Below are 12,147 nucleotides of genomic sequence, written 5' to 3'. Positions count from 1 at the left end.
AGTCACACACGCGCGCACTCACTCACACACACACACACACACACACACACACACTATCCCTACAGTTCAATGACTAAGGGAAAATAATGGTGTTACTCAGTCAACCATAAGGGGGCGCCATTAGACAGCTACTTCTATAATAGTAAAAAAGCAATAGATACAGCACACTGCCCAATTAGAAACAGTGCTACAATTAGAAAGAGAAAACAGAAAATAGAAAATACCATAAATAAATGAATTAATATCAATATGCATACAGTAATTACAAATTAGATACTGAAACAAAATACATAAAATACACATAAACTAAAAAAGTGTCTCAGACCTCAGTAAGCCACATCAGCTGAAGCCCACAGGGTTGTGGTCTCCTCTATACTGACCTCATAACCTCTGAAGTTGAACTCTGACCCCTGGCCCTGGGTCACCTCCTCCTCTGTGTACTTCATCAGCTCGGTCCCGATGGTAAACCTCCGACCCTGGAGAGGCAGAGACAGAGTGAAGCAGTTCTCACCCATGAACCACACACCCCATGATCCATAAATCATGATGCTGACATGATGGATCTCACCATGTAGATGTCCAGGTTCTTCCCCTGGAAGCTGATGGGAATCCGGTGGCCCACAGGGATCAACACGGGCTCTGGAGACTCAAACTGGGGACAGCTAGCAGCCTGGATGAGACACAGACACAGACAGATTTGGGAATACGGAGTTCAATAATCACATTCATAATTAATAATACAACTGAGGCCGTCAAGTCTCAACTGAGCTTAACGAGCAAAGCAAAGACAACATTAATGTTCCCTGGCACAAAAATACCACAATATACCCATAGGGGTTTGACAGAGTTACTGATCACTACCAGTGAGTCAATCATTACTTGATTACGTGTTAAGATTTCTGACCTTCATGACTCCCTTTCTGGTGCCTGAATTGGCAAAGAGACTGATGATGTTGTTGCAATTCCTGCTTCTTGCCAATAGAGAAAATAGATTACTTAAAGGAACAGTTCACTCATTTTGAAAAATGTGATATTATATCCTTTCCCCCCATAGCTGTTGTGTAGGACAGTAGTGGTGCTCTCTTCCTCTCATTGTTACTGAGTGCTGGATACTGGCTGGATGCTCCAAATGCTAACTGTTAGCCTGCTGCCATTGAGCTGGACTTCCCCCCAGCTAACGCTCTAAATTCCCCATGGCTAACATTCATTCATTAACATACCTTTAATGCCTGGAATGTATGTGAAAAGTATGCAGTAGAAGGGAACGCAGGAACAGAAGACACTAGCTGCAACGTTCCTTGTCACTGCTATGTTTGCTATCTTTTAGTATTTTGGAGAAAGGTGTCACTGTTGTCCTCCAATATGTGTTTATGTGTTCAATGAAGAAAACAAATGATAGCAAACTCAAGTGATCTACTTGTGTCCCTGTGGTGGCTGCTGCTCCTCTGGTGTGGAGTGATAGAGGAAGCGCAGAAGTTACCGGATCTTTCTGCATGTTGATTACAGCAAAAATACAGTTTTGAACAGTAATTTCAGCAAAACCATCATCTGTGTTCACTCAGTATGCACATGTGCATTTTATTTTTGTAGAGTGCCACTTGTAAAGTGATGTTAAGCCTTCTTTGAGTGTATTAAGAGAGTTATTTTTAATAACATTAGCTGGGGGGAAGTCCACTTCAGTGGCAGGAGGCTAACAGTTAGCATTTGGAGCATCCAGCCAGTATCCAGCACTCAGTAACAATGAGAGGAAGATAGCACCACTACTGTCCTATAGAACAGCTGGGAGAAAGTGAAGTAATATCACATTTTTCAAAATGGGTGAACTGTCCATTTAAATAAGATAGACCAGAATGCCTTTCTTGTTTTGAAAGCCCTAATTCAATTAAATTAAATAGAAAGTTACTTCAAAAGGCTCCAGGTGCTGTAACAGATTTCTCTCTCAGAAAAAAATGACCGTATGTATTTGGACAGTTGGATAAATATACTATCTGGCTTCCAGACAGAGAGAGAAATTAATGGACTTAAATAGAGGAAAACAGATCACTGTACTCACCTACACTCGGCCAAGTTAATAAATATGTGCACTGTTGTCTCAAAACAGAATTGCTTGCATATTTTCATACTCAAAAACATTTCCTGCTTAATATTACAAGGACATATTGGATACTGTACATATGGTAAATATATAAGCCTTAACATTATCATCATCCATCAGTTATTTGTTGTGTCCTTCTTTAAGAATAAATGTAGCATTTTTTTTTTTTTTTTTTTTTTTTATGTTTGCTGTGTTGAAATCATTTACAGGCATGTAATGCCAATAAACTCAGTCAAGTCAACCGAATGTAGTTAGCTGTATAAATTATACATAGTGATGTGGCTGGCGGCGATACTTCATACTGCATGTATTTCAGCTTTTGGTATATTCCCATGTTATACATTCTATGTATTTACTCATTTTGTCTTTGTCTTTTCATTTTGTTTTTGTTTTGCACTCATAATCCATATTCTTTCACGCTTTACTTCACACATTTTATTTAATTATTTTTTGACATGTTGGAATTGTTAGTTGTGTTGTATTTGATACACACCATTTGCTCTAATCTCAGTTATATTCTATTGTTCTTTTGGAGGCAGAGCCTGAGAAATAGAGACAGTAAGACACATCGTGACCTACCTGTTGTGGTTTGACTATGTGAGCGCCCTCTACAGCATCATTGCTGTCACTGCAGCTGTACTCTTGCGCATTCCACTGACAGCCCCAGTCACTGGTCACGCATGCTATACACCTGACAACCACACAAAATACACATGGTGAGTGGTAAGTCTGCTATTTGTGTGTGTGTGTGTGTGTGTGTGTGTGTGTGTGTGTGTGTGTCTTACGGTGTGTTCTGGTTCTTCCTAACAGCAGCAGCACAGTTGTAGAAGTGATATTCTCCAGATGTCACCTTGATGTCATCATTCACCAGCACCTCGACTGGGACTGACACATAATCTGAACATGCACACGCACGCACACACACACACACACACACACACACACACACAAGAGACAGAATGAAATACAACAGCACTGCAATTTTAGGAGAAGTGAGAACACTTTAGCCATTTTAATATCTATGGTAATCAGGCATTTGGGAAAATGGCACAGCTCTCAGTTCTTCTAAAATTTTGTTGTACTTTACACAGTGTCACTGAAACGGCCATTTATATGATGATCTGAACAGTTTACGATGTTTTCCTGAGCACTACTGCATTTCTTGTCCATCAAAATATGGGAGGGGGTAACATTTTCTCAATCCTATCATGGCCAGTTCAGCAGATATGGAGGCTAAACCATTTAATGGTAATGGAGGAAAGAAAAATGTTCAGGGCATCAAAATGGATATGTATACCAATTTTGGGGCTCTGACTCAGATCTGAACAACTGATGCACATTTCATCTGGACTAAAATGCTAAAACTCAGGTTGCCGTGACACAGTCCTCTGTGTCACAGCAACCTGAGTCTATGTTATCTCACCATTCACGTTCAGTTAAAACATGACCAAACGGATCTACACCCACGGCACAGGCATCTTTTTCAGGTGTCTCTCTCATTTGAAATCTTCTCTGCCATGCAAGAAGGACCAGCATATCCATGTGCGGCTTTTTCTAACAGTCTGTAGGATTTTCATTAGGTCCTTGTTCAACTGCCACATCTGAAATTCCTCTGGTAAAATCATCTAAAGACAAGCTGATCCTCAGTTTCACTGTAGATGCTCTGAGGATTGATTTTTCCACTTCTTTTTCCAGAATTCAGATAGCTGAGGCAAACTGTGCTACAGAAGATAGACTGCTATATTAGACACTGTTAAATTATTTGTGGGTGATGCAATGTCTTCACAAAGACTATTTGTTTGTTCTTACCTGTGCCAACTGGGTTGGATGGGGGTTATGCCTTTGCTCCATTCTGTCTGTTTGTTTGTTTGTTTGTTTGTTTGTTAGCAGATATCTCAAAAAATTATTAATGGATTTGCACACAATTTTGTGGGAAGGTTAGTCATGGGCCAAGACAGAGCTGTTTAACTTTTCATGCTGATTGGTCTAAAAGGGGTGTGACGGTGGGTGTTCCTAATCACAAAATGACAAATAGTCTATGCAGGGATTCATGGCGCACCTTAAGATTTTGTGGAAAGCTGTGTCATGAGCCACGGAAGAACTGACTGACTTTTCATGACGACTGGCAAAAAGGGAGTGTAACATCGCATAATGTAGTAACACAGTCTTTTGAAGTAAAGCATTTTGTAATAAAATTGCTCAAAGCAAAATGTAATAAAGATTGTCACATTTTTAATAGCTAATTACATAATGCAGGGGTTGCACTTTTTTGATAAATATATAATTCATTGCATTATATAATAACATGCCACAACTTCTGTTTTCATTTAGGTTAGGTGCCACACCTTTTTATTTGCTTAATTCTAATTGTGCTGGTGTTTAAAAAAAAACAAAAAACAAGTGTGTCATGCCCCCTTAAATCTGACTGCTCACTTTTAAGAGTATGCAACTGCATCTTACAGACTCCAAAACAGCTCCTCTGACACACGCCCACACAATGCAAGTCACGCCCATGCCCACAAAGAAATGTCAAAAAACATGGGATAACTTCGAGAGTTAGCAACTCAATAAAGCTATATCTGGAAATATTGTAGGCCCATTCCAAAGCCCCTGAAATCCAAAGTGGTGGTTAGATTACTGACCCTGGAGAGAGCACTTACTAAGGGACTTGTTATCTTATTACTTTTCCTTCCATAGTATACTCTTAAGGGAGACATCCACTTTCTTACATCTAATCTACTACTGCTCCATTAAATTGTCTTCTTTTGTCATTCCACAAAACCTGAGAGGGACTATATACATAATAGTTATTTCCAAGATTTGGCAATCTCAGTCTTCTTTTTGCGAGTATATGTGACATGACCATGTCTAATCTTCCCATTTTTCCCATGTCAAGAAGATAATTCTGATGTCAGACCACTTTGGCCCTGATGGGCTATGGAATAGGCCTATTTCCAAATCTGTCTTCATAGAGCTGGTAATGCTTTGAGTTATCCAATGTTTTTTTGGACATACCTTTCACTGATTCGGGCGTATTGACCCTTTGATTGAAGGTTCATCTTCACCTTCATCTTCGCACCTGGTCCCTTCATCTGATCCAGACATTTTTTTTCCACAAGACTACAAATTGTAGACTTCAAAGCAGCTGATTTTTCTGCACAGATTAATCCATCGTCACTAAGGGAGTAGAGGTCTCTGGTAGAGGTGTAATATCCAGTGGGGGAGGGAAGCCATGAGGAAGCCTTGCCTAAGCTGTTCTCAACAGGGGACAGGCACGTGCTGAGCTCGACTGAGGCTGTGGTTGAGTGATGGAAGGAACACTTTGAGGAACTTCCATACTTGATGGACACATTCTCTGTGGAGGAGCCATCGCTAGAGGATTTAGGGGGGTTGTCACCCAGCTCCCTGGCAGAGGTCACTGAGGTAGCTGGGAAACCCTACAGTGGTAAGACGCTAGGAATGTATCAGATCTACCCTGAAATGCTGAAGGCTATGGATCTTGTTGGGCTGTCATGGCTATGGAATGACAGACTGGGGAGGTGGTTTCCATTTTTAAAAAGGAGGACCGAAAAGGGTGTGCAAACTTTTAGGATGTCACCTCCTAATGAAACGGTTATGCCAGGGCGTTGAAAGGAGGCTCTGGCCACTTGTCGAACTTCAGATTCAGAAGGAACAATGCAGGTTCCTTCCTGATCATGGAACAGTGGACCAACTCTTTACCCAAGCACAGACACTACAGGGATCATGGGAGTTCACCAGCCAATCTACATGTGCTTGGTGGATCTGGACCTTACAACCTAAATCATCCATAAACACTTTATATGGGTAGTTTTATTGTAAAGTGGTACTGCAAATAATGGCCCTTAATTTTAATGAAGACATCAGTTGTGGCATGTTATTACATAATACACTGAATTATTACAGATTCATTTTATTACAAAATGTATCAGCTTATCACAAAATGTGAGTGTTTTTGCAAAATGAGGGAGAAAAAAAATTACATTTTGAAGAGTTATTGTAAATTGTGGCATTATCACATAATGCTTTATTACAAGGAGTGTGGTGGTGGGCGTGGCCTATCGCAGAAAAGGTGCCTAACTCCAGCAAAAGAAATACTCCCTACATCAACAACACACAGATATTTGTTTAATATTTGAATTTATTAAACAAAAAACATTACCTTTAATTGAAACATGAAAAGTACAAACTGACAAAAGTGGAAGTGGCAGCTCTTCAAAACTGCACAGGTGTCCTACTGAGAGCCATATTTCTAGTTTTGTTTGAGAACTGCACTTTGGTCATTGGATATAATTCGAAACACAACATGAGAAAGACCCTTGTGCATGCATGTGACAGACCACCTACCCTGCTCGTCGGGAGTGGGCGGGATATCCACAGGGTCGGGCAGGGCACAGATCACCTGGGTGTCATGCATCGTCACGGCCTGGCTGCGGAAGGTGCCGAAGACACAGACCAGGCTGTCGGACGGCCTCAGGCTGGGGAGGGCGGGGACGCTGATTTCAACCTGGAGAGGGAACAGGACCAGAGAAGAGAAGGAGGGAAGGCAGGGAGAAAGGATTAGAGTGGGAAGGGAAAAGGAGAAAAGCAGGAATTAAGGAAAATACCAGGGGAGGAAATAAGGTGAGGGCCATAGAAAGTCAAAAGGCAGACAGGGAGAGATGAGAAACAAAATGAGAACAGAGGAGTAATTATATTTCACATCACACCTCTGCTGGCAGCAGTCGCAAAGACATAAGACAAAGAAACCAGTCGTGTGTGTGTGTGTGTGTGCACAGAAGGGAGAGGCATTGAATGTGTCAAGGAGGAAATATGTGTGTGTCATTGTATGTGTGTATGTTCAACAGTGACAAAGAGAGAGAGAGGATGGGATTAACAAGTTACTGATTGAATGCAAGCGTGTTGAGTAGAGTGCATATATACATATATGTAGGTGGGTATTAGTGTGTGATTGTGTGTGTGTGTGTGTGTGTGTGTGTGTGTGTGTGTGTGTGTGTGTGTGTGTGTGTAGTGCAGTAATAACTGCTATTCAACTGTGCTGTTCAAACATTCATTACTCCCTACTGACCTCAACAGTTAAATTCAGCTGCTGAAGTTTTAATTTTGAAACTTTCTCAACTTCAGCAACAAAAAAGCTCTGAAATGAATTCACCTGGGGCTTTTCTGCTTTTGTTAGGTTTTTTTTTTTGTTTGTTTCTAGGAATTGAAAGCTGCACACTGTAGGCCATATTTTTATGATTATCAGTGATTATTTTACTTCTCATGCATGTACAATGTACTTATATCAATCTAATGATGCTTTATGATTTCTGATCGCCACATTATATTCTCCATACAGAAGACCGCTTTCTCCTTTGGTTAAAATCATGATATTTCACAGCTAAAAAGAAAAAAGATTTGCTATTTTACATAAACTGGTTAATGTCTGACTGCTGTGCCATTAAGCTCTTTGAATGCAGCAACACCAACATAAACTACTGTCTTCACTGCATAATGAATGAGCACCACATGTCCCATCTCTGCTTTTGTGCACTACTATGTGCAAGATAATCTTCCCTTGAGTCAAAACAAAACCAAAAAAACCCCAAACAGATCTATTCTAGTCTAACAGTACAAAGGGGGTGATGAGAAATGGGCTCTTTGATCAGTTCAGTATTAGAAAGCTGCAGCATCAGGTTGCTCATCTAAAAAAAAAAAATAATAATAATAATAAAAAATAAAACTCTGTTGCATTTTCATTTTGAATTTTATGTTGAAATAGGAATTCAAATCTAATGTTTTATTTTTCTTTAAAGAGGTTGACCATCTCTGTGAGCAAAAAAAATGTCCCCCCACCTCCACATATTCAGTATTTCATGTGGATTTTATTCTTTTCAGGGTGGAAAAACCTCTGAAACGGCATTAGGACACTAAAATCACTAAAGCTCTCCACTATAACTAAAACTAAAATGCAGACTAATCAGTTTATTTTAAGGTATACCAGCTCCTTAGGTAACTCAACCCGCTGTACTTAATGGGATGGGAAACTATGGGATGTATTACAGCCTTTTAATGAATAATTAACAACAAGACAAAACCTCCATTATATCAGTGATGAAGACATTGAGTGACTGATATCTGACTTTTAAAGTAAAAAGCCATTATGGAGAGTTGGTCTAATCCTAATGGAAATAAGCTCTGTTGGTGCTTTTGCTCATGCATGATTCAGAGAAATGATGTCTTGCTTTGCTGACACAGCAATTTTCTGGGTACTGCGCACCATTTCCGTGGCAGCACCACATAACTTTCTGTGGCATCTTAGGTGAACCGGCCAGCTGACAGCTAGAGAATGCTGATCTAAAAGTGAATGCCTATTCAATAAATTCAAAGTCTATGAAAAATGCATGTGGCTAGCAACGTTTCATTTTTCCTCTGTCACTCCCTAAAGGAACCCTGGGGGTGCGCAGACAAGATGTTCAGAACCTCCGTTTGAAAGGCTGCTGACGAGAGCGAACAACAGAAGTGACTCTGTGGAGAGTTAGGGGAGGTTCGACTGGGCTAAAGGAAGCAAAGCTCAGCAAGAATCAACTCAGCTCAGGGGGAATTCCACTCCAGAGAAGGAAAAGAAGAAGGAAAAATATGCACACACACACACGCACACACACACACACACACACACACACACACACACGCTTGATCTCTTGGTCGGGCACCTGCTGTGTCTTCTTGCAGCTGAGGTTGGGGGGGCTGAAGGCCTCGATCTGAACACACTGCTGATTGGGTGACCATAGCCAGGTGTTGTCCTCAGTCGACCTGTCGCACTCCCACTTCTTGGTACACCTGTGGATCGGCCAACCAGTGACAATGCTGAACACCAGTACTGACTGATTAAAGCTGCAATCAAATATTATCAAGCTTTGTCAGGTTGAGTGTTCGGACAGAGAAGATGTGAACTTTTCCCAAAGTGAAATCTCTACTCAGCCAGAGCTGCAATCCAGCAGGCCATTCACTGATGGGATAGTCAGCAACTTCAACATACTAAAAGAGCAAAATTGTCAGGCAGGGCAACCATCACTCTATTGCAGGAGCTAATTGCCATAACTGGGTATAATTACCACAAACAAATGAGATCAATCTCAGGATAGCTGGTAGCCTCTAGGTCACACCAAGTGGTATTTGTGTGTGGTCTTCGAAAGAAGACTACATTTGCCGCAAACTCTGTTGATGTCTGTTTACTGCACAGGATGTACATGTTGAGCCAGCCTTTCATTCTTTCAACCATCTGCCACTGCCAGAAACTCTTAAAGGCATAGTTCATCCATTTTGAAAAATACTATTTTAGAACGCAACACTTCTAAGGTGATGTTAAAGCTTCTTTGAGTGGATTAAGGCAGTTGTTTTTAAGAATGTTAGCTGGGGGGAAGTCCACTTCAGTGGCAGGAGGCTAACAGTTAGCAGAAGATAGCACCACTACTGTCCTACAGAACAGCTGGGGGGAAGTGACATAATATCACATTTTTCAAAATGGGTGAACTATCCCTTTAAGACTTTAGCCCTTTTTATGCTGAAAGAAGAGTTCCTCTTCCTGTTGTGTGCTGTAAAATAATAAAACAGATTTTCCAATGAGTCTGATGTGGTGGCTCACAATTTAAAGAGGCCACTGGAGGCTGCACAGCTACTCAGCAAGGGTCTCATTTGTTTACAGTGACGATACTAACGTCTTAAAATGATCATGGTAACCGCTTATTAAAACCAAACACACCATTATAATTCTTGCAACAAATGGAAGAGACAGGGAGAATTTAATGTTAAAATGATCCTTGTCACATTTAATCCACATATTATGACATTATGACACATAATGATGTTTTTTATTTTCATCACACTGGGCTTGAATGGAGAGTGTTAGTGTGTGATGGTGTTCAAATATGAAGATACTGAACATCAGCACAAAATATCTCATATCAGAAACCAATACTGGTTGAAACTTAACACACACACACACACACACACACACACACACACACACACACACACACACACACACACACAAAGTGACTCACCGTCCCTCCAGGACACACCAACCACAGTAAGGGTCTTTCATAGAGACACAGGAGTGGCAGTCAGTCTTCAGGTGGCAGGCCTGGACAGGAACCTTGGTGATCTACAGTAACAACACACTTCATCATCCTCTTCACAGTGTGCCATAGATCTTTGTTTTCTTTTTTCATTTCATTATTGTCTTTGTCTTTCTCCATTTGTCATTTCATTTCACTCCTGACCGTGCAGCACTTGATAACGTAATCTGATGAGAGGCAATGTAATTTATAATGTGGGCTTTACATGTGATTTTCTTTATCACATAATAATTTATCGCAGGACGGTCTGGGAAGGTCATTTTATTTGTGAATCACTATATGTCTTTCCAAGCAGCTGTGGAAATAAATCTCCTCTCTGACACGAGAACAATCTAATAAATTTAAATTAGCAGATGGAACAAGCACAAGTACTGTCACTTGACTTGATCAAAGTAAATTGCCCTCTTGAAGCGCACTCTAATTAATTCATTTCTAAATCAATAACATCAATTTCACTTCAGTGTGGAAGGAAAGAGCGGTAGAACTGGAAAGATAAAAGTAACAAGAGAAAGAAAGATAAAGGACAAAGAGAGAGAGAGATGAGTAATGAATGAATAAATCGATGAGTGACCTCTGCATGGTAATACAGAGGTGTGGGATGCAGTGGTGTGTGCATGAATGAATGAATGAATGATCAAATAAGACAGACAGAATAAATGAAAGACTCATTAAGCCCCTGACCTGATAGATGAAATGAAAAAGAGACCGAGAAAGAATCACTGAATCCCTGACCTTATGTGGTTAACGCTGAGGTGTTAGATGGACGGTAATAAAAGAATCCATCACTCCGTGGTTGAGTGAGTCTGACCTTTTTCTCGGAGGTGATGTACAGGTACTGCAGGCTGGAATCAAACAGCAGGTTCTTGTTGACCCTGTCTCCTGTTACGTCGCCCGGCGCTCTTCCGTACACCTCTGGGTGAGCTGACAGATGTACTTTCAGCACCTACAGCAATACAAATCCTCTTAACATTTCAGGACATCCAGCAAAATATCCTGTATTTGTACTTTTTTGAGAAAATAGAGTGAATCTGCAGCTTATCAGTAGAAGTTGGGCAGCTACTCTGTTTCTGACACATGCTGGGAGTATGTTTTACATAAAATATAACATAATGTAACTTTAAATCAGTGGTATCAGAGGTCTATAATCGTTTTCAAACTTTCTAGTTTTTACTGCCTTGAGGCCAGAAATGAAATCCAATTAATTCAGAGTTTTTCACTTTACTTTTGACATGTAAGAACCAATTAAGGCAAAATTTATAGGGGCTAATTTCTCAAATTAAATTCTTGGATGAGTAAGTGTACACACCCTCCAATTAATACTTATTACAAGTATCTTTGGCTTTGATAGCTGCAGTATGTCTGTTTGGGAAAGTCTCTACCATCTGAGCTCATCAGGAATTCAGCAAAGATTTGAAGCTCACTGAGGCTGCAGGGAGACTTCCTATGTACACCTCCTCAGGCCTCCAGGAGATAAAACTAAAACATTTGAAAGGGCCTTAAGACTTTTGCTGTTCACTGTAGATACACAGAAAGACAGTTCAAACAGAGAGAGGAGACATACAGACACACAGGTAAAAAGACAGACATGCCAAGACAGTTATACACGAGAGAAATTAAGCAGAGAAGAAAAAAATGAAAAGAGACAAAAATAAAAACAACAAGGAGAGAGGGGTGGAAAGCTTGAAAAATGCCGACTGATGTGTCAGTCAGCCTGTTACCTCTCCGGTGGCTGTGCCCAGGAAAGCCACAGCGTGCTCTGTTTCCACGGCCACAGACACACTGGTCACATGACCCTTGCGGACCAGTGAGGGCTCAGTGGCCAGAGCGAACTCGGCCTTGCTGGCCAACGGGGAGGGCAGGAACTCGGCTCCACACGTGTATTGAGTCACGATGGATTTCTGACGGCAAGGACAGAGA

At 40.8% G+C, this 12,147-nt stretch overlaps 1 protein-coding gene across 2 annotated transcripts in view; it reads right to left on the bottom strand.

Moving 5' to 3' along the window:
- The window catches only part of LOC115355050 (plexin-B2-like), a 182,799-nt gene that overhangs the window by 39,262 nt on the left and 131,390 nt on the right, over positions 1-12,147 (bottom strand). For both annotated transcript variants that reach the window (XM_030045683.1, XM_030045684.1), the window contains 9 exons: positions 11,949-12,128; positions 11,039-11,173; positions 10,156-10,256; positions 8,806-8,932; positions 6,461-6,620; positions 2,881-2,992; positions 2,675-2,786; positions 569-670; positions 381-476 (listed from right to left, as the gene is read on the bottom strand). In XM_030045683.1, the coding sequence (XP_029901543.1) occupies positions 381-476; positions 569-670; positions 2,675-2,786; positions 2,881-2,992; positions 6,461-6,620; positions 8,806-8,932; positions 10,156-10,256; positions 11,039-11,173; positions 11,949-12,128 (1,125 nt within the window). The remainder of the gene's footprint in view (positions 1-380; positions 477-568; positions 671-2,674; positions 2,787-2,880; positions 2,993-6,460; positions 6,621-8,805; positions 8,933-10,155; positions 10,257-11,038; positions 11,174-11,948; positions 12,129-12,147) is intronic.

Source organism: Myripristis murdjan, chromosome 23, assembly GCF_902150065.1.
Source record: "Myripristis murdjan chromosome 23, fMyrMur1.1, whole genome shotgun sequence".
NCBI classification, from domain to species: domain Eukaryota; kingdom Metazoa; phylum Chordata; class Actinopteri; order Holocentriformes; family Holocentridae; genus Myripristis; species Myripristis murdjan.
The sequence above is the reverse complement of the archived record's forward strand: the minus strand, read 5'-3'. Positions and strand labels throughout refer to the sequence as shown.